The 17,780-nt window shown below is 51.4% G+C and overlaps 1 protein-coding gene across 1 annotated transcript in view; it reads left to right on the top strand.

Moving 5' to 3' along the window:
* The first annotated feature begins 1,108 nt into the window (after window positions 1-1,108).
* LOC109894775 (palmitoyltransferase ZDHHC5) overlaps window positions 1,109-17,780 on the top strand; it is a 26,261-nt gene continuing 9,589 nt past the window's right edge. Inside the window, exons 1-6 of the mRNA XM_031828443.1 lie at window positions 1,109-1,303; window positions 7,532-7,653; window positions 14,536-14,693; window positions 15,308-15,480; window positions 15,835-15,937; window positions 17,272-17,383. Coding sequence (XP_031684303.1) covers window positions 1,149-1,303; window positions 7,532-7,653; window positions 14,536-14,693; window positions 15,308-15,480; window positions 15,835-15,937; window positions 17,272-17,383 — 823 coding nt within the window. The 5' untranslated portion in view covers window positions 1,109-1,148. The remainder of the gene's footprint in view (window positions 1,304-7,531; window positions 7,654-14,535; window positions 14,694-15,307; window positions 15,481-15,834; window positions 15,938-17,271; window positions 17,384-17,780) is intronic.

Genomic DNA, 17,780 nt, shown 5'->3' with positions numbered 1-17,780 from the left:
AACCATTTCAAAGGCGACTAGATGAGAGTAGGATTGTAATGAATTCAGAAGAAATGTAAGTTAAAACCCCTTTCACCAAATCATACGCATTATGTTTTACTAGGACATCCTACTTGTTTTCATTTGAAAAGGGAGCGTCCAAGGTTTTTATATTCCACACCCAAACCATCAAGCCATATCACAGCTTTTTCTTCTTTTCTATTTGTTGCACTATTTTATTTTTGTATCGTAAAATCACGAAGCCTTCAATGAAGTTATTTACCTCTCGCACGCACGCGCACAGTTCTTGAAATTCCCCTTTAAAATGTCAAGGCGTTGACCCAAATCCACTGTAAGGAACCAGTTTAAAGACTAAAGGAAAAACCAAGCAATTCAAAAGTATCAGCCTTGAGATTGACACACGATTGAGCAGAAGTTGTTGTTGTTGTCCCCCCCCCCCCCCCTATATAAGCCAGTAGTTCACGCATAGAGCGGCAACGCCTCAATCTTACAAGAGCACGACTTTAAGTAGTGGCTCTGTTTACCTTTCATGTTGACCTTTATGTTGACCTGTGTGTTGTCCGGAGGACAGAACAACAAAAGCCTTATCGCGGAGGCTCTTTTAAGCCTCTAGCGGCTGGCAGAGTGCATCTCAATCAAATACCCCCCCCCCTTTCTATCTCTGTCTTACCCTCTCCTTTCAAATAGCCTCTGTCTTATCTTACCACCTCCTCTTAGACGAGGCCAACGGTCAAGTTGAATAGACGTCAAACAACTTCAAGCAAAAGGACAGAGTTGTTTTATTGAACACGCGGTTTAGGGAGGGGCCAATCTACCCCTTCTTTCTTTCCCCCCCTCTTTCCGGTGAACATGCAGAAACGCTGGTCTTCTCTCGTCCTGGTCCGATTGAGAAGGGGACTCCTCTACCTCCCTTTCTAACCACTTCAATCCCTCTGTCTCTCCCTCTATGTGCTCTTTCTCTTAATCTCTCCCTCCCTCTTTATCTATAATCCCTCCATCCACACACCCCGAACAAATCCTCCCTACCCCCCTCATCCCCACCCTCCCTGGGTGGGGTAATTCCACCGTCCCCCCCCTCCCCTCTACCCCCCCCCCCCCCCCCCCCCCCTGAGTAATCAAAGGCATTATAGCCCCTCTCCCCCTGTGTGATGCCGGGCAGCAGTAAGAGTGGGGGTGCGGGTGGCCTCCCCTCGCCCCCCCATACCGCCTCCCCGTCCCGGCCACTTCGCCCGTCCCGCTACGTGCCCGTGTCGGCGGCGACGGCCTTCCTGGTGGGATCCACCACACTCTTCTTCTGCTTCACGTGAGTACGACCATACCCCCCCCTCCAGGACACACGCACACACGTCATATACACACATCATACACAGATGCTCAAACGCATGGCGTGAACACGTCCTACACAAGTCACACACACACACACACAAGACCGTCTCCTCAAACACACCCACACCTTTACATAAACACTTATCACCACACACACCCTCACTCGGTGAGTTCTCTGCCTTTCAAGAAAGACACACTCACATGCACATAAATTTGGACACACCTACCGCCTGCCTGTAGTGTGACAGTTATTGAGTAGTGCACAGTCAGTTAACCCCTGGCAATGGGACAGAGCAGAGCAACGTCAGACGTAAAGACACATACTCCTGACACTCACACACTCCTCTCTACTCAACATGCTCCTCAGCTCTCTCTCTATTCAACATGCTCCTCAGTTCTTTCTCTCTCTACTCAACATGCTCCTCAGTTCTTTCTCTCTCTACTCAACATGCTCCTCAGTTCTCTCTCTCTACTCAACATGCTCCTCAGTTCTCTCTCTCTACTCAACATGCTCCTCAGCTCTCTCTCTACTCAACATGCTCCTCAGCTCTCTCTCTCTACTCAACATGCTCCTCAGCTCTCTCTCTCTACTCAACATGCTCCTCAGCTCTCTCTCTACTAAACATGCTCCACAGCTCTCTCTCTCTACTCAAAATGCTCCTCAGCTTTCTCTCTCTCTCTCTCTCTCTCTCTCTCTCTCTCTCTACTCAACATGTTCCTCAGCTCTCTTTCTCCACTCAACATGCTCCTCAGCTCTCTCTCTCCACTCAACATGCTCCTCAGCTCTCTTTCTCTACTCAACATGCTCCTCAGCTCTCTCTCTCCACTCAACATGCTCCTCAGCTCTCTTTCTCTACTCAACATGCTCCTCAGCTCTCTCTCGCTCTCTCCCTACTCAACATGCTCCTCAGCTCTCTCTTCTCAACATGTTCCTCAGCTCTCTCGACTCAACATGCTCCTCAGCTCTCTCTATCTACACAACATGTTCCTCAGCTCTCTCTCTCTCCCTACTCAACATTCTCCTCAGCTCTCTCTCTCTACTCAACATGCTCCTCAGCTCTCTCTCTGCTCAACATGCTCCTCAGCTCTCTCCCTACTCAACATGCTCCTCAGCTCTCTCCCTACTCAACATGCTCCTCAGCTCTCTCTACTCAACATGTTCCTCAGCTCTCTCTTTCTCTCTCCCTACTCAACATGCTCCTCAGCTCTCTCTCTCTACTCAACATGCTCCTCAGCTCTCTCTCTGCTCAACATGCTCCTCAGCTCTCTCCCTACTCAACATGCTCCTCAGCTCTCTCCCTACTCAACATGCTCCTCAGCTCTCTCCCTACTCAACATGCTCCTCAGCTTTCTCTCTCTACTCAACATGCTCTTCAGCTCTCTCCCTACTCAACATGCTCCTCAGCTCTCTGCTCAACATGCTCCTCAGCTCTCTCTTTCTCTCTCTCTACCCAACATGCTCCTCAGCTCTCTCCCTATTCAACATGCTCCTCAGCCCTCTCTCTCTCTCTACTCAACATGCTCCTCAGCTCTCTCTACTCAACATGCTCCTCAATTCTCTCTTTTTCTCTCTCTACTCAACATGCTCCTCAGCTCTTTCTCTACTCAACATACTCTTCAGCTCTCTCTCTACTCAACATGCTCCTCAGCTCTCTCCCTACTCAACATGTTCCTCAGCTCTCTCTTTCTCTCTCTCTACCCAACATGCTCCTCAGCTCTCTCCCTATTCAACATGCTCCTCAGCTCTCTCTCTCTCTCTACTCAACATGCTCCTCAATTCTCTCTTTTTCTCTCTCTACTCAACATGCTCCTCAGATCTCTCTCTACTCAACATGCTCCTCAGCTCTCTCTTCTCAACATGCTCCTCGGCTCTCTCCCTACTCAACATGCTCCTCAGCTCTCTCTCTCGCTCTCCCTACTCAACTTGCTCCTCAGCTCTCTCTCGCTCTCTACTCATCATGCTCCTCAGGTCTCTACTCATCATGCTCCTCAGCTCTCTCCCTACTCAACATGCTCCTCAGCTCTCTCCCCACTCAACATGCTCCTCAGCTCTCTTTCTCTCTCCCTACTCAACATGCTCCTAGGCTCTCTCTCTCTCCCTACTCAACATGCTCCTCAGCTCTTTCGCTCTCTACTCATCATGCTCCTCAGCTCTCTACTCATCATGTTCCTCAGCTCTCTACTCATCATGCTCCTCAGCTCTCTCTCTCTACTCAACATGCTCCTAGGCTCTCTCCCTACTCAACATGCTCCTCGGCTCTCTCTCTCGCTCTCCCTACTCAACATGCTCCTCGGCTCTCTCCCTACTCAACATGCTCCTCGGCTCTCTCCCTACTCAACATGCTCCTCTGCTCTCTCCCTAATCAACATGCTTCTCTGCTTTCTCCCTGCTCAGCATTCTCCTCAGCTCTCTCTCTCTCTCCCTACTCAACATGCACCTCAGCTCTCTCACTCTCTCTCCCTACTCAACATGCTCCTCGGCTCTCTCCCTACTCAACATGCTCTTCAGCTCTCTCCCTACTCAACATGCTCTTCAGCTCTCTCCCTAATCAACATGCTCCTCAGCTCTCTCCCTAATCAACATGCTCCTCAGCTCTCTCCCTACTCAACATGCTCTTCAGCTCTCTCCCTACTCAACATGCTCCTCAGCTCTATCTTTCTCTCTCTCTACCCAACATGCTCCTCAGCTCTCTCCCTATTCAACATGCTCCTCAGCCCTCTCTCTCTCTCTACTCAACATGCTCCTCAGCTCTCTCTACTCAACATGCTCCTCAATTCTCTCTTTTTCTCTCTCTACTCAACATGCTCCTCAGCTCTTTCTCTACTCAACATGCTCCTCAGCTCTCTCTCTACTCAACAGCTCCTCAGCTCTCTCCCTACTCAACATGTTCCTCAGCTCTCTCTTTCTCTCTCTCTACCCAACATGCTCCTCAGCTCTCTCCCTATTCAACATGCTCCTCAGCCCTCTCTCTCTCTCTACTCAACATGCTCCTCAATTCTCTCTTTTTCTCTCTCTACTCAACATGCTCCTCAGCTCTCTCCCTACTCAACATGCTCCTCAGCTCTCTCCCTACTCAACATGCTCCTCAGCTCTCTCTTCTCAACATGCTCCTCGGCTCTCTCCCTAATCAACATGCTCCTCAGCTCTCTCTCTCGCTCTCCCTACTCAACTTGCTCCTCAGCTCTCTCTCGCTCTCTACTCATCATGCTCCTCAGGACTCTACTCATCATGCTCCTCAGCTCTCTCCCGACTCAACATGCTCCTCAGCTCTCTCCCTACTCAACATGCTCCTCAGCTCTCTCCCCACTCAACATGCTCCTCAGCTCTCTTTCTCTCTCCCTACTCAACATGCTCCTAGGCTCTCTCTCTCCCTACTCAACATGCTCCTCGGCTCTCTCGCTCTCTACTCATCATGCTCCTCAGCTCTCTACTCATCATGTTCCTCAGCTCTCTACTCAACATGCTCCTAGGCTCTCTCCCTACTCAACATGCTCCTCAGCTCTCTCTCTCGCTCTCCCTACTCAACATGCTCCTCAGCTCTCTCCCTACTCAACATGCTCCTCTGCTCTCTCCCTAATCAACATGCTTCTCTGCTTTCTCCCTGCTCAGCATTCTCCTCAGCTCTCTCTCTCTCTCTCTCTCCCTACTCAACATGCACCTCGGCTCTCTCCCTACTCAACATGCTCCTCAGCTCTCTCCCTACTCAACATGCACCTCGGCTCTCTCCCTACTCAACATGCTCTTCAGCTCTCTCCCTAATCAACATGCTCCTCAGCTCTCTCTCTCTCTCTACTCAACATGCTCCTCAGCCCTCTCCCTACTCAACATGCTCCTCAGCCCTCTCCCTACTCAACATGCTCCTCAGCTCTCTCCCTACTCAACATGCTCCTCGGCTCTCTCCCTACTCAACATGCTCCTCAGCTCTCTCCCTACTCAACTTGCTCCTCAGCTGCTCTCTACTCAACATGTTCCTCAGCTCTCTCTTTCTCTCTCTCTATCCAACATGCTCCTCAGCCCTCTCCCACTCAACATGCTCCTCAGCCCTCTCCCTACTCAACATGCTCCTCAGCTCTCTCTTTCTCCACTCAACATGCTCCTCAGCTCTCTCTCTCTACTCAACATGCTCCTCAGCCCTCTCTTTCTCTCTCTCCCTGCTCAACATGCTCCTCTGCTCTCTCCCTACTCAACGTGCTCCTCAGCTCTCTCCCTAATCAACATGCTCCTCTGCTTTCTCCCTGCTCACCATTCTCCTCAGCTCTCTCTCTCTACTCAACATGCTCCTCAGCCCTCTCCCTACTCAACATGCTCCTCGGCTCTCTCCCTACTCAACTTGCTCCTCAGCTCTCTCTTTCTCTCTCTCTATCCAACATGCTCCTCAGCCCTCTCCCACTCAACATGCTCCTCAGCTCTCTCTTTCTCCACTCAACATGCTCCTCAGCTCTCTCTTTCTCTCTCTCCCTGCTCAACATGCTCCTCAGCTCTCTCCCTGCTCAACATGCTCCTCAGCTCTCTCCCTACTCAACATGCTCCTCAGCTCTCTCCCTACTCAACATGCTCCTCGGCTCTCTCCCTACTCAACATGCTCCTCAGCTCTCTCCCTACTCAACTTGCTCCTCAGCTGCTCTCTACTCGACATGTTCCTTCAGCTCTCTCTTTCTCTCTCTCTATCCAACATGCTCCTCAGCCCTCTCCCTACTCAACATGCTCCTCAGCTCTCTTTCTCCACTCAACATGCTCCTCAGCTCTCTCTCTCTCTACTCAACATGCTCCTCAGCCCTCTCTTTCTCTCTCTCCCTGCTCAACATGCTCCTCTGCTCTCTCCCTACTCAACGTGCTCCTCAGCTCTCTCCCTAATCAACATGCTCCTCTGCTTTCTCCCTGCTCACCATTCTCCTCAGCTCTCTCTCTCTACTCAACATGCTCATCAGCTCTCTCTCTCTACTCAACATGCTCATCAGCTCTCTCTCCCTACTCAACATGCTCCTCAGCCCTCTCCCTACTCAACATGCTCCTCAGCCCTCTCCCTACTCAACATGCTCCTCAGCTCTCTCTCTCTACTCAACATGCTCCTCAGCCCTCTCTTTCTCTCTCTCCCTACTCAACATGCTCCTCTGCTCTCTCCCTACTCAACGTGCTCCTCAGCTCTCTCCCTAATCAACATGCTCCTCTGCTTTCTCCCTGCTCACCATTCTCCTCAGCTCTCTCTCTCTACTCAACATGCTCATCAGCTCTCTCTCTCTATCCAACATGCTCCTCAGCCCTCTCCCTACTCACCATTCTCCTCAGCTCTCTCTCTCTCTACTCAACATGCTCATCAGCTCTCTCTCTCTCTCTCTCTCTCTCTACTCATCCTGCTCTTCAGCTCTCTCTCTCTCCCTACTCAACATGCTCCTCAGCTCTCTCTCTCTCTCTACTCAGCATGCTCCTCAGCTCTCTCTCTACTCAGCATGCTCCTCAGCTCTCTCTCTACTCAACATGCTCCTCAGCTCTCTACTCAACATGCTCCTCAGCTCTCTCTCTACTCAACATGCTTCTCAGCTCTCTCTCTACTCAACATGCTCCTCAGCACTCTCTCTTTTCTTTCATACTCACACACAGTTGAGTGTGTGACCGTAGTAGTGCAGAGTAGGATAGACAGGACAGATCAACGTCAGGGTGTGTGTGGAGCTCGTCAGGCAGGTGTAGGTCGTTTCCTGTCAGTGTGTCTGGAGCGGCCTGTCAGGTCATATCTCTGCTCCAGATTACAACAACAACCACCACCATGCTGGAATAGAGGGAAAATAGGCCAGCATCTGTCACCCTTAATAAAGAGCTGTCATTCTCTCTCTCTCTCTCTCTCTCTCTCTCATTCTTTTTTTCAATCCGTCTTCCTCTGAATTTGCTCAACTTGGTTCAATCAGAAAGTGCTTTATTCACTAGACAAATGCGCAGTCTTGGCTAAACCTAGCATGAACTATCTCTCTCTGTCTCTCTCCCTGGTTTTCAGGGTGTTGGCCCGTTGTCTATGCAACATGTGGTCCCCATATGTGGGTCACCCCGTTCCCATGGCAATGAGACAAGCTCTTCCTAAACAGATACTGTTGACAGTTTTGCTCCTGTAGTGCCACTGCCCTCCCTGTCAAAAACACTGTGCTTCTTGTTATGAATAAAGACAATTGATCTAACTTAATTCCCTCTCTTTTTCTCCCTCCGTCTCTCTTTCAGGTGTCCATGGCTGTCGGAGCAGTTCTCGGTTGTCGTGCCGATCTACAACGGTGTCACCTTCCTGTTCGTCCTGGCCAACTTCTGCATGGCCACCTTCATGGACCCGGGCATCTTCCCCAGAGGTGTGTGTGTTGCACAGATGAAAAACAACATCTCATGCTCCCTGCAAACTCCCTATATGGCTGTCTACTGCCTATGCTGTGTATTTGTGTGTGTGTTCATGCTGATCTAGTAAGAGGGGGCGGGGTTGTTCATGCTAATCTAGGTAAGGGTGTGTGTTCAAACTGATCTAGTAAGGGGGGGTGATCATGCTGATCTAGTAGGGGGGGGGTGTTTATGCTGATCTAGTAGGGGGGGGTGTTCGTGCTGATCTAGTAAGGGGGGGGTGTTCGTGCTGATCTAGTAAGGGGGGGGGGGGGTTCGTGCTGATCTAGTAAGGGGGGGGGGGGTTCGTGCTGATCTAGTAAGGGGGGGGTTTCGTGCTGATCTAGTAAGGGGGGGGTGTTCGTGCTGATCTAGTAAGGGGGGGGTGTTCGTGCTGATCTAGTAAGGGGGGGGTGTTCGTGCTGATCTAGTAAGGGGTGATGTTCATGCTGATCTAGTAAGGGGGGATGTTCATGCTGCTCTAGTAAGGGGGGATGTTCGTGCTAATCTAGTAAGGGGGGGGGTGTTCGTGCTGATCTAGTAAGGGGGGGGGTGTTCGTGCTGATCTAGTAAGGGGGGGGTGTTCGTGCTGATCTAGTAAGGGGGGGGGGTGTCCGTGCTGATCTAGTAAGGGGGGGGGGGGGTGTTCGTGCTGATCTAGTAAGGGGGGGGGGGGGTGTTCGTGCTGATCTAGTAAGGGGGAGGTGTTCGTGCTGATCTAGTAAGGGGGGAGGTGTTCGTGCTGATCTAGTAAGGGGGGAGGTGTCCGTGCTGATCTAGTAAGGGGGGGGGGGTGTTCGTGCTGATCTAGTAAGGGGGGGGTGTTCGTGCTGATCTAGTAAGGGGGGGGGGATGTTCATGCTGATCTAGTAAGGGGGGGGTGTTCATGCTGATCTGGTAAGGGGGGGGGGGTTGTTCATGCTGATCTAGTAAGGGGGGGGGGGTGTTCATGCTGATCTAGTAAGGGGGGGGGTGTTCATGCTGATCTAGTAAGGGGGGGGTGTTCATTCTGATCTAGTAAGGGGGGATGTTCATGCTGATCTAGTAAGGGGGATGTTCGTGCTGATCTAGTAAAGGGGGATGTTCGTGCTGATCTAGTAAAGGGGGATGTTCGTGCTGATCTAGTAAGGGGGATGTTCATGCTGATCTAGTAAGGGGGGGGGGGTGTTTGCGCTGATCTAGTAAGGGGGGGGGTGTTCATGCTGATCTAGGAAGGGGGTGGGTGTTCATGCTGATCTAGGAAGGGGGTGGGTGTTCATGCTGATCTAGTAAGGGGGGGGGGGTTGTTCATGCTGATCTAGTAAGGGGGGGGGGTGTTCATGCTGATCTAGTAAGGGGGGGGGTGTTCATGCTGATCTAGTAAGGGGGGGGGGTGTTCATGCTGATCTAGTAAGGGGGGGATGTTCATGCTGATCTAGTAAGGGGGGGATGTTCATGCTGATCTAGTAAGGGGGGGATGTTCATGCTGATCTAGTAAGGGGGGGATGTTCATGCTGATCTAGTAAGGGGGGGGTGTTCATGCTGATCTGGTAAGGGGGGGGGGGTTGTTCATGCTGATCTAGTAAGGGGGGGGGGGATGTTCATGCTGATCTAGTAAGGGGGGGGGGTGTTCGTGCTGATCTAGTAAGGGGGGGATGTTCGTGCTGATCTAGTAAGGGGGGGGTGTTCGTGCTGATCTAGTAAGGGGGGGGGGGGTGTCCGTGCTGATCTAGTAAGGGGGGGGGGGTGTTCGTGCTGATCTAGTAAGGGGGGGGGGGTGTTCGTGCTGATCTAGTAAGGGGGAGGTGTTCGTGCTGATCTAGTAAGGGGGGAGGTGTTCGTGCTGATCTAGTAAGGGGGGAGGTGTCCGTGCTGATCTAGTAAGGGGGGGGGGGGGTGTTCGTGCTGATCTAGTAAGGGGGGGGGTGTTCGTGCTGATCTAGTAAGGGGGGGGGGGTGTTCGTGCTGATCTAGTAAGGGGGGGGGGTGTTTCGTGCCGAACTAGTAAGGGGGGGGGTGTTCATGCTGATCTAGTAAGGGGGGGGTGTTCGTGCTGATCTAGTAAGGGGGGGGGGGTGTTCGTGCTGATCTAGTAAGGGGGGGGGGTGTTCGTGCTGATCTAGTAAGGGGGGATGTTCGTGCTGATCTAGTAAGGGGGGATGTTCGTGCTGATCTAGTAAGGGGGGATGTTCGTGCTGATCTAGTAAGGGGGGATGTTCGTGCTGATCTAGTAAGGGGGATGTTCGTGCTGATCTAGTAAGGGGGATGTTCATGCTGATCTAGTAAGGGGGGATGTTCATGCTGATCTAGTAAGGGGGATGTTCATGCTGATCTAGTAAGGGGATGTTCATGCTGATCTAGTAAGGGGGATGTTCATGCTGATCTAGTAAGGGAGGATGTTCATGCTGCTCTAGTAAGGGGGGATGTTCATGCTGATCTTGTAAGGGGGGGGGGGGTGTTCATGCTGATCTAGTAAGGGGGGGGTGTTCGTGCTGATCTAGTAAGGGCGGGGGGTGTCCGTGCTGATCTAGTAAGGGGGGGGTGTTCGTGCTGATCTAGTAAGGGGGGATGTTCATGCTGATCTAGTAAGGGGGATGTTCATGCTGATCTAGTAAGGGGGATGTTCATGCTGATCTAGTAGGGCGGGGGGGTGTTCGTGCTGATCTAGTAAGGGCGGGGGTGTCCGTGCTGACCTAGTAAGGGGGGGGTGTTCGTGCTGATCTAGTAAGGGGGGATGTTCATGCTGATCTAGTAAGGGGGATGTTCATGCTGATCTAGTAAGGGGGGATGTTCATGCTGATCTAGTAAGGGGGATGTTCATGCTGATCTAGTAAGGGGGATGTTCATGCTGATCTAGTAAGGGGGGGGGGGGGGGGTGTTCATGCTGATCTAGTAAGGGGGGGGATGTTCATGCTGATCTAGTAAGGGGGGGGGGGGGTGTTCATGCTGATCTAGTAAGGGGGGGGTGTTCATGCTGATCTAGTAAGGGGGGGGGGGGTGTTCATGCTGATCTAGTAAGTGGGGGAGTGTTCATGCTGATCTAGTAAGGGGGGGAGTGTTCATGCTGATCTAGTAAGGGGGGAGTGTTCATGCTGATCTAGTAAGGGGGGGGGTGTTCATGCTGATCTAGTAAGGGGGGGGGTGTTCGTGCTGATCTAGTAAGGGGGGGGGGGGTGTTCATGCTGTTCTAGTAAGGGGGGGTGGTGTGTTCATGCTGATCTAGTAAGGGGGATGTTCATGCTGATCTAGTAAGGGGGGATGTTCATGCTGATCTAGTAAGGGGGATGTTCATGCTGATCTAGTAAGGGGGATGTTCATGCTGATCTAGTAAGGGGGGGGGTGTTCATGCTGATCTAGTAAGGGGGGGTGATGTTCATGCTGATCTAGTAAGGGGGGGGGGGGTGTTCATGCTGATCTAGTAAGGGGGGGGGGGTGTTCATGCTGATCTAGTAAGGGGGGGGGGGTGTTCATGCTGATCTAGTAAGTGGGGGAGTGTTCATGCTGATCTAGTAAGTGGGGGAGTGTTCATGCTGATCTAGTAAGGGGGGGAGTGTTCATGCTGATCTAGTAAGGGGGGGAGTGTTCATGCTGATCTAGTAAGGGGGGGGGGGGGTGTTCATGCTGATCTAGTAAGGGGGGGGGGGTGTTCGTGCTGATCTAGTAAGGGGGGGGGGGGTTCGTGCTGATCTAGTAAGGGGGGGGGGGTGTTCATGCTGATCTAGTAAGGGGGGGGTGGTGTGTTCATGCTGATCTAGTAAGGGGGGGGTGGTGTGTTCATGCTGATCTAGTAAGGGGGGGGTGGTGTGTTCATGCTGATCTAGTAAGGGGGGGTGGTGTGTTCATGCTGATCTAGTAAGGGGGGGTGGTGTTTTCATGCTGATCTAGTAAGGGGGGGTGTTCATGCTGATCTATTGAGGGGGTTGTTCATGCTGATCTAATAAGGGGGGGGTTGTTCATGCTGATCTAGTAAGGGGGGGTGGTGTGTTCATGCTGATCTAGTAAGGGGGGGAGGCGTTCATGCTGATCTTGTAAGGGGGGGGTGTTCATGCTGATCTAGTAAGGGGGGATGTTCGTGCTAATCTAGTAGGGCGGGGGGGTGTTCGTGCTGATCTAGTAAGGGCGGGGGTGTCCGTGCTGATCTAGTAAGGGGGGGGTGTTCGTGCTGATCTAGTAAGGGGGGATGTTCATGCTGATCTAGTAAGGGGGATGTTCATGCTGATCTAGTAAGGGGGGATGTTCATGCTGATCTAGTAAGGGGGATGTTCATGCTGATCTAGTAAGGGGGATGTTCATGCTGATCTAGTAAGGGGGGGGGGGGTGTTCATGCTGATCTAGTAAGGGGGGGGGATGTTCATGCTGATCTAGTAAGGGGGGGGGGGTGTTCATGCTGATCTAGTAAGGGGGGGGGGTGTTCATGCTGATCTAGTAAGGGGGGGGGTGTTCATGCTGATCTAGTAAGGGGGGGGTGTTCATGCTGATCTAGTAAGTGGGGGAGTGTTCATGCTGATCTAGTAAGTGGGGGAGTGTTCATGCTGATCTAGTAAGGGGGGGAGTGTTCATGCTGATCTAGTAAGGGGGGGAGTGTTCATGCTGATCTAGTAAGGGGGGGGGGTGTTCATGCTGATCTAGTAAGGGGGGGGGGTGTTCGTGCTGATCTAGTAAGGGGGGGGGGTGTTCATGCTGATCTAGTAAGGGGGGGTGGTGTGTTCATGCTGATCTAGTAAGGGGGATGTTCATGCTGATCTAGTAAGGGGGGATGTTCATGCTGATCTAGTAAGGGGGATGTTCATGCTGATCTAGTAAGGGGGGGTGTTCATGCTGATCTAGTAAGGGGGGGGGGGTGTTCATGCTGATCTAGTAAGGGGGGGGGTGTTCATGCTGATCTAGTAAGTGGGGGAGTGTTCATGCTGATCTAGTAAGGGGGGAGTGTTCATGCTGATCTAGTAGGGGGGGAGTGTTCATGCTGATCTAGTAAGGGGGGGGGGGGTGTTCATGCTGATCTAGTAAGGGGGGGGGGGTGTTCGTGCTTATCTAGTAAGGGGGGGGGGGTGTTCATGCTGATCTAGTAAGGGGGGTGGTGTGTTCATGCTGATCTAGTAAGGGGGGTGGTGTGTTCATGCTGATCTAGTAAGGGGGGGTGGTGTGTTCATGCTGATCTAGTAAGGGGGGGTGTTCATGCTGATCTATTAAATCAAATCAAATCAAATCAAATTTATTTGTCACATACACATGGTTAGCAGATGTTAATGCGAGTGTAGCGAAATGCTTGTGCTTCTAGTTCCGACAATGCAGTAATAACGAACAAGTAATCTAACTAACAATTCCAAAAAAACTACTGTCTTATACACAGTGTAAGGGGATAAAGAATATGTACATAAGGATATATGAATGAGTGATGGTACAGAGCAGCATAGGCAAGATACAGTAGATGATATCGAGTACAGTATATACATATGAGATGAGTATGTAAACCAAGTGGCATAGTTAAAGTGGCTAGTGATACATGTATTACATAAGGATGCAGTCGATGATATAGAGTACAGTATCTACGTATGCATATGAGATGAATAATGTAGGGTAAGTAACATTATATAAGGTAGCATTGTTTAAAGTGGCTAGTGATATATTTACATCATTTCCCATCAATTCCCATGATTAAAGTGGCTGGAGTAGAGTCCGTGGCATTGACAGTGTGTTGGCAGTAGCCACTCAATGTTAGTGGTGGCTGTTTAACAGTCTGATGGCCTTGAGATAGAAGCTGTTTTTCAGTCTCTCGGTCCCAGCTTTGATGCACCTGTACTGACCTCGCCTTCTGGATGACAGCGGGGTGAACAGGCAGTGGCTCGGGTGGTTGATGTCCTTGATGATCTTTATGGCCTTCCTGTAGCATCGGGTGGTGTAGGTGTCCTGGAGGGCAGGTAGTTTGCCCCCGGTGATGCGTTGTGCAGACCTCACTACCCTCTGGAGAGCCTTACGGTTGAGGGCGGTGCAGTTGCCATACCAGGCGGTGATACAGCCCGCCAGGATGCTCTCGATTGTGCATCTGTAGAAGTTTGTGAGTGCTTTTGGTGACAAGCCGAATTTCTTCAGCCCCCTGAGGTTGAAGAGGCGCTGCTGCGCCTTCTTCACGATGCTGTCTGTGTGAGTAGACCAATTCAGTTTGTCTGTGATGTGTATGCCGAGGAACTTAAAACTTGCTACCCTCTCCACTACTGTTCCATCGATGTGGATGGGGGGGTGTTCCCTCTGCTGTTTCCTGAAGTCCACAATCATCTCCTTAGTTTTGTTGACGTTGAGTGTGAGGTTATTTTCCTGACACCACACTCCGAGGGCCCTCACCTCCTCCCTGTAGGCCGTCTCGTCGTTAAGGGGGTTGTTCATGCTGATCTAATAAAGGGGGGGTGTTCATGCTGATCTAGTAAGGGGGGGTGGTGTGTTCATGCTGATCTAGTAAGGGGGGGAGGCGTTCATGCTGATCTAGTAAGGGGGGGAGTTGTTCATGCTGATCTAGTAAGGGGGGGGGCTGTTCATGCTGATCTACTAAGGGGGAGGTGTTCATGCTGATCTAGTAAGGGGGGGGGCTGTTCATGCTGATCTACTAAGGGGGAGGTGTTCATGCTGATCTAGTAAGGGGGAGGTGTTCATGCTGATCTAGTAAGGGGTGGTATTGTTCGTGCTGATCTAGTAAGGGGTGGGATTGTTCATGCTGATCTAGTAAGGTGGGGGTGCTAATCTAAGTAAGGTGGGGGGGGGGTGTTCATGCTGATCTAATAAGGGGGGGGGGGGGTTCATGCTGATCTAAGTAAGGGTGTGTGTTCATACTGATCTAAGTAAGGGTGTATGTTCAAGCTAGTTTATTAACAGTGTTTGTGTTTCTCCAGCGGATGAGGATGAGGACAAGGAGGATGATTTCCGCGCCCCGCTCTATAAGACGGTGGAGATCCGGGGCATCCAGGTCAGGATGAAATGGTGTTCCACCTGCCGCTTCTACAGACCGCCCCGCTGCTCACACTGCTCCGTGTGTGACAACTGTGTGGAGGTAGGCACACACACACACACCATCTCACATCAACATGCAGCTGGACGGGGTCAACATCACGTATCCTCTAAAGCAGGGCTCTCCAACCCTGTTCCCGGGAGAGCTATCGTCCTGTAGCTTTTCACTGCAACCCTAATCTAGCACACCTGATTTGAATAAGTACCTGGTTGAGAGGCTAAATCAGGTTCGTTTACAAGTGGCGTGAAAACCTACAGGAAGGTAGTTCTCCAGGAGAGCCCAGCTCTTAAGAGATGCCTTTGAACAAACCTGTGGTGGAATGAGCCCTCAGCCCCGTCCCAGGGATTCAACCCACTGTTATCGAAGGTCAATATAATAGCCTCCACTATCCTATGAGACCAGAGAGGCGACCACCCTTGCAGGGGGAGGGGGGCGCCCGAACAAAGAGTTGGACGCTCTGGCGCAAAGCTCTCGTCCTCTCCAAGTGAAAGTGCAACACGCGTACTGGGCACAAACAGTGGAGACTGACTTCTACTGTCAGTGTTTCACATATAACAGACCAAATCTCGCACTGTCTCTTTTAACTTTGTACAAATGTGTCTAACTCGCCCTTTTTGCTCCTGCCCCCCCCCCCCCCCCCCTCTCCCCTCCTCCAGGACTTCGACCACCACTGCCCGTGGGTGAACAACTGTATCGGCCGGAGGAACTACCGCCACTTCTTCCTGTTCCTGCTGTCCCTGACGGTCCACATCATGGGAGTGTTTGGCTTCGGCCTGCTCTACGTCCTCTACCACACACAGCAGCTGGACACGGTCCACTCTGCCGTCACGTATCCTGTACATAGGTGTTGGGATGTCCGACAAGCCACGAGTCTGGGCGTCGGGGGTGAGGGTTAGTGTGTGTGTGTGTTTTGTTGTGTGCGGTTGGATGTGTAGTTTGGTTCCTGTGTGTGTTTTTGGGGCGGTAGATTCCTGGGTTTCTGTCTGTCGGACGGCGTGCGTCTCCCGAGTATTTCATTTTCAACACTCTTTTTTTTTTTTTCTTCGGGAGTCTCTTCCTGCGTCCCGAATGAGCGCTGGTCAAAACGTAGTGCACTATGTAAGGAATAGGGTGCCATTTGCGACACGCCCGGTGAGTGTGTTATTTGGCGTCTCTGTTGCCTCCTTAACCCCTGGTCTCTCAGTATGGCAGTGATGTGTGTGGCTGGTCTCTTCTTCATCCCGGTGGCTGGTCTCACTGGCTTCCACATGGTACTGGTGGCCCGGGGGAGAACCACCAACGAACAGGTACAGCACACACACACACACACACACACACACACCGGGGGAGAACCACCAACGAACAGGTACAGGACACACACACACACACACACACACACCAGGGGAGAACCACCAACGAACAGGTACAGCACACACACACCGGGGGAGAACCACCAACGAACAGGTACAACACACACACACACACACCAGGGGGGAACCACCAACGAACAGGTACACACACACACACACCAGGGACAAACCACCAACGAACATTGTACAACACACACACACCGGGGGAGAACTTCAACGAACAGGTACAACACACACACACAACCGGGGGACAAAACCACCAACGAACAGGTACAAACACACACCGGGGGAGAACCACCAACGAACAGGTACAAACACACACACCGGGGGAGAACCACCAACGAACAAGTATAACACACACACACCAGGTATAACTGCCCCTTTTTCAAAGTATCTTAGTTGCCAAGAGGCTGGACCCAAATCTGGTAGCCCCCTGGACTAGAATTGACCCTGCAATTGCAAAGATTAGCTGTCATCACAGAATAGTGAGAGATAGGCTCATCCCCTTGGAAAACAAAGCACCTCTTTTGTTGCTGTCTGAGAACTGAACTGTTGGTGTGCGTTTGTGTTGACGTTGTTCCTAAAGGCCCAAAACATTTAATCTTTACAACGGCCCCACGATAATCCTCCAAAATGTGACCCCCCCCCGCTACCCCCTCCCTCCATCCCTGTCTCCCTTCATCCCTCCCCTGAATGCAGATGTACGGGTCATCCATCTCATCGAGGAGAGAGAATAATCCTCTGTCCTCCTCTCCCTCACCCCTCCCTCCCTCGATTTATCCCCCATTTGTATTTTGGCGCTCGAGCTCCATGTTTGATGTTTACACTTTAAATATGTCGTGTTGATGAATGGATGATGTCTTGAGGAAAATGAATAACCTATTTAAAAAAAATCTTCTGTCATCTTTCTCTTTTTTATCTCCTTTCTCTCTCCTGTCTCTCTCCCCCCTGTCTCTTTCTCTCTCCTTTCTCTCTTTCCCCCTCTCTTTCTCCCCCTCCTGTCTCTTTCTCTCTCCCTCCTCTCTTTCTCTCTCCCTCCTCTTTCTCTCTCCCTCCTCTCTCTTTCTCTCTCCCTCCTCTCTCTTTCTCTCTCCCTCCTCTCTCTTTCTCTACCTCCTGTCTCTTTCTCTCTCCCTCCTGTCTCTCTCTCTCTCCCTCCTCCTGTCTCTTTCTCTCCCTGTCTCTTTCTCTATCCTTTCGCCGTCCTCTCTCTCTCTCTCTCCTCTCTCTTCTCTCTCTCTCTCTCTCTCTCTCTCTCTCTCTCTCTCCAGGTGACGGGGAAGTTTAGGGGAGGAGTGAACCCTTTCACTAATGGCTGTTGGAAGAACGTTTCTCACGTGCTCTGCAGCTCCCAAGCCCCCAGGTCTCTCTCCCTCTTTGTTCATCATCGTTGTCTATGGATTTACAGTATGCTAATAGTGTACATCTGGTTGTATTACTATCCGTTGAAACAGTGTGTTGAGCTGCAGTCATCCCTGCATGCTATTAGGGGTTTATTGACGACCGAGACTGGGTTCCTCATAGAGCTGGATAGAGGACTCTAGGTGGCCATTTCCATTGAGGGCTTCCGACTTTTTACAGTAGGTCAACTGGGTGGGATTTCCTATGGGTCGGGAGCAACCAGCCAATGACCAGAGCATTGTACTTTTTCAAGTTGGGCTGCCTTTGTTTGGAAATGGGTTTAAGCTAGAACACTGCCGTCTAGTGGCCACCATAACTGAATGATACGAGTTGGTTCAGGACTCTGACATTGCAGGTGGAAGAAAAAAAAAATCACCGA

This window comes from Oncorhynchus kisutch, linkage group LG7, assembly GCF_002021735.2.
Source record: "Oncorhynchus kisutch isolate 150728-3 linkage group LG7, Okis_V2, whole genome shotgun sequence".
Taxonomy (NCBI): Eukaryota; Metazoa; Chordata; class Actinopteri; order Salmoniformes; family Salmonidae; genus Oncorhynchus; species Oncorhynchus kisutch.
The sequence above is the reverse complement of the archived record's forward strand: the minus strand, read 5'-3'. Positions and strand labels throughout refer to the sequence as shown.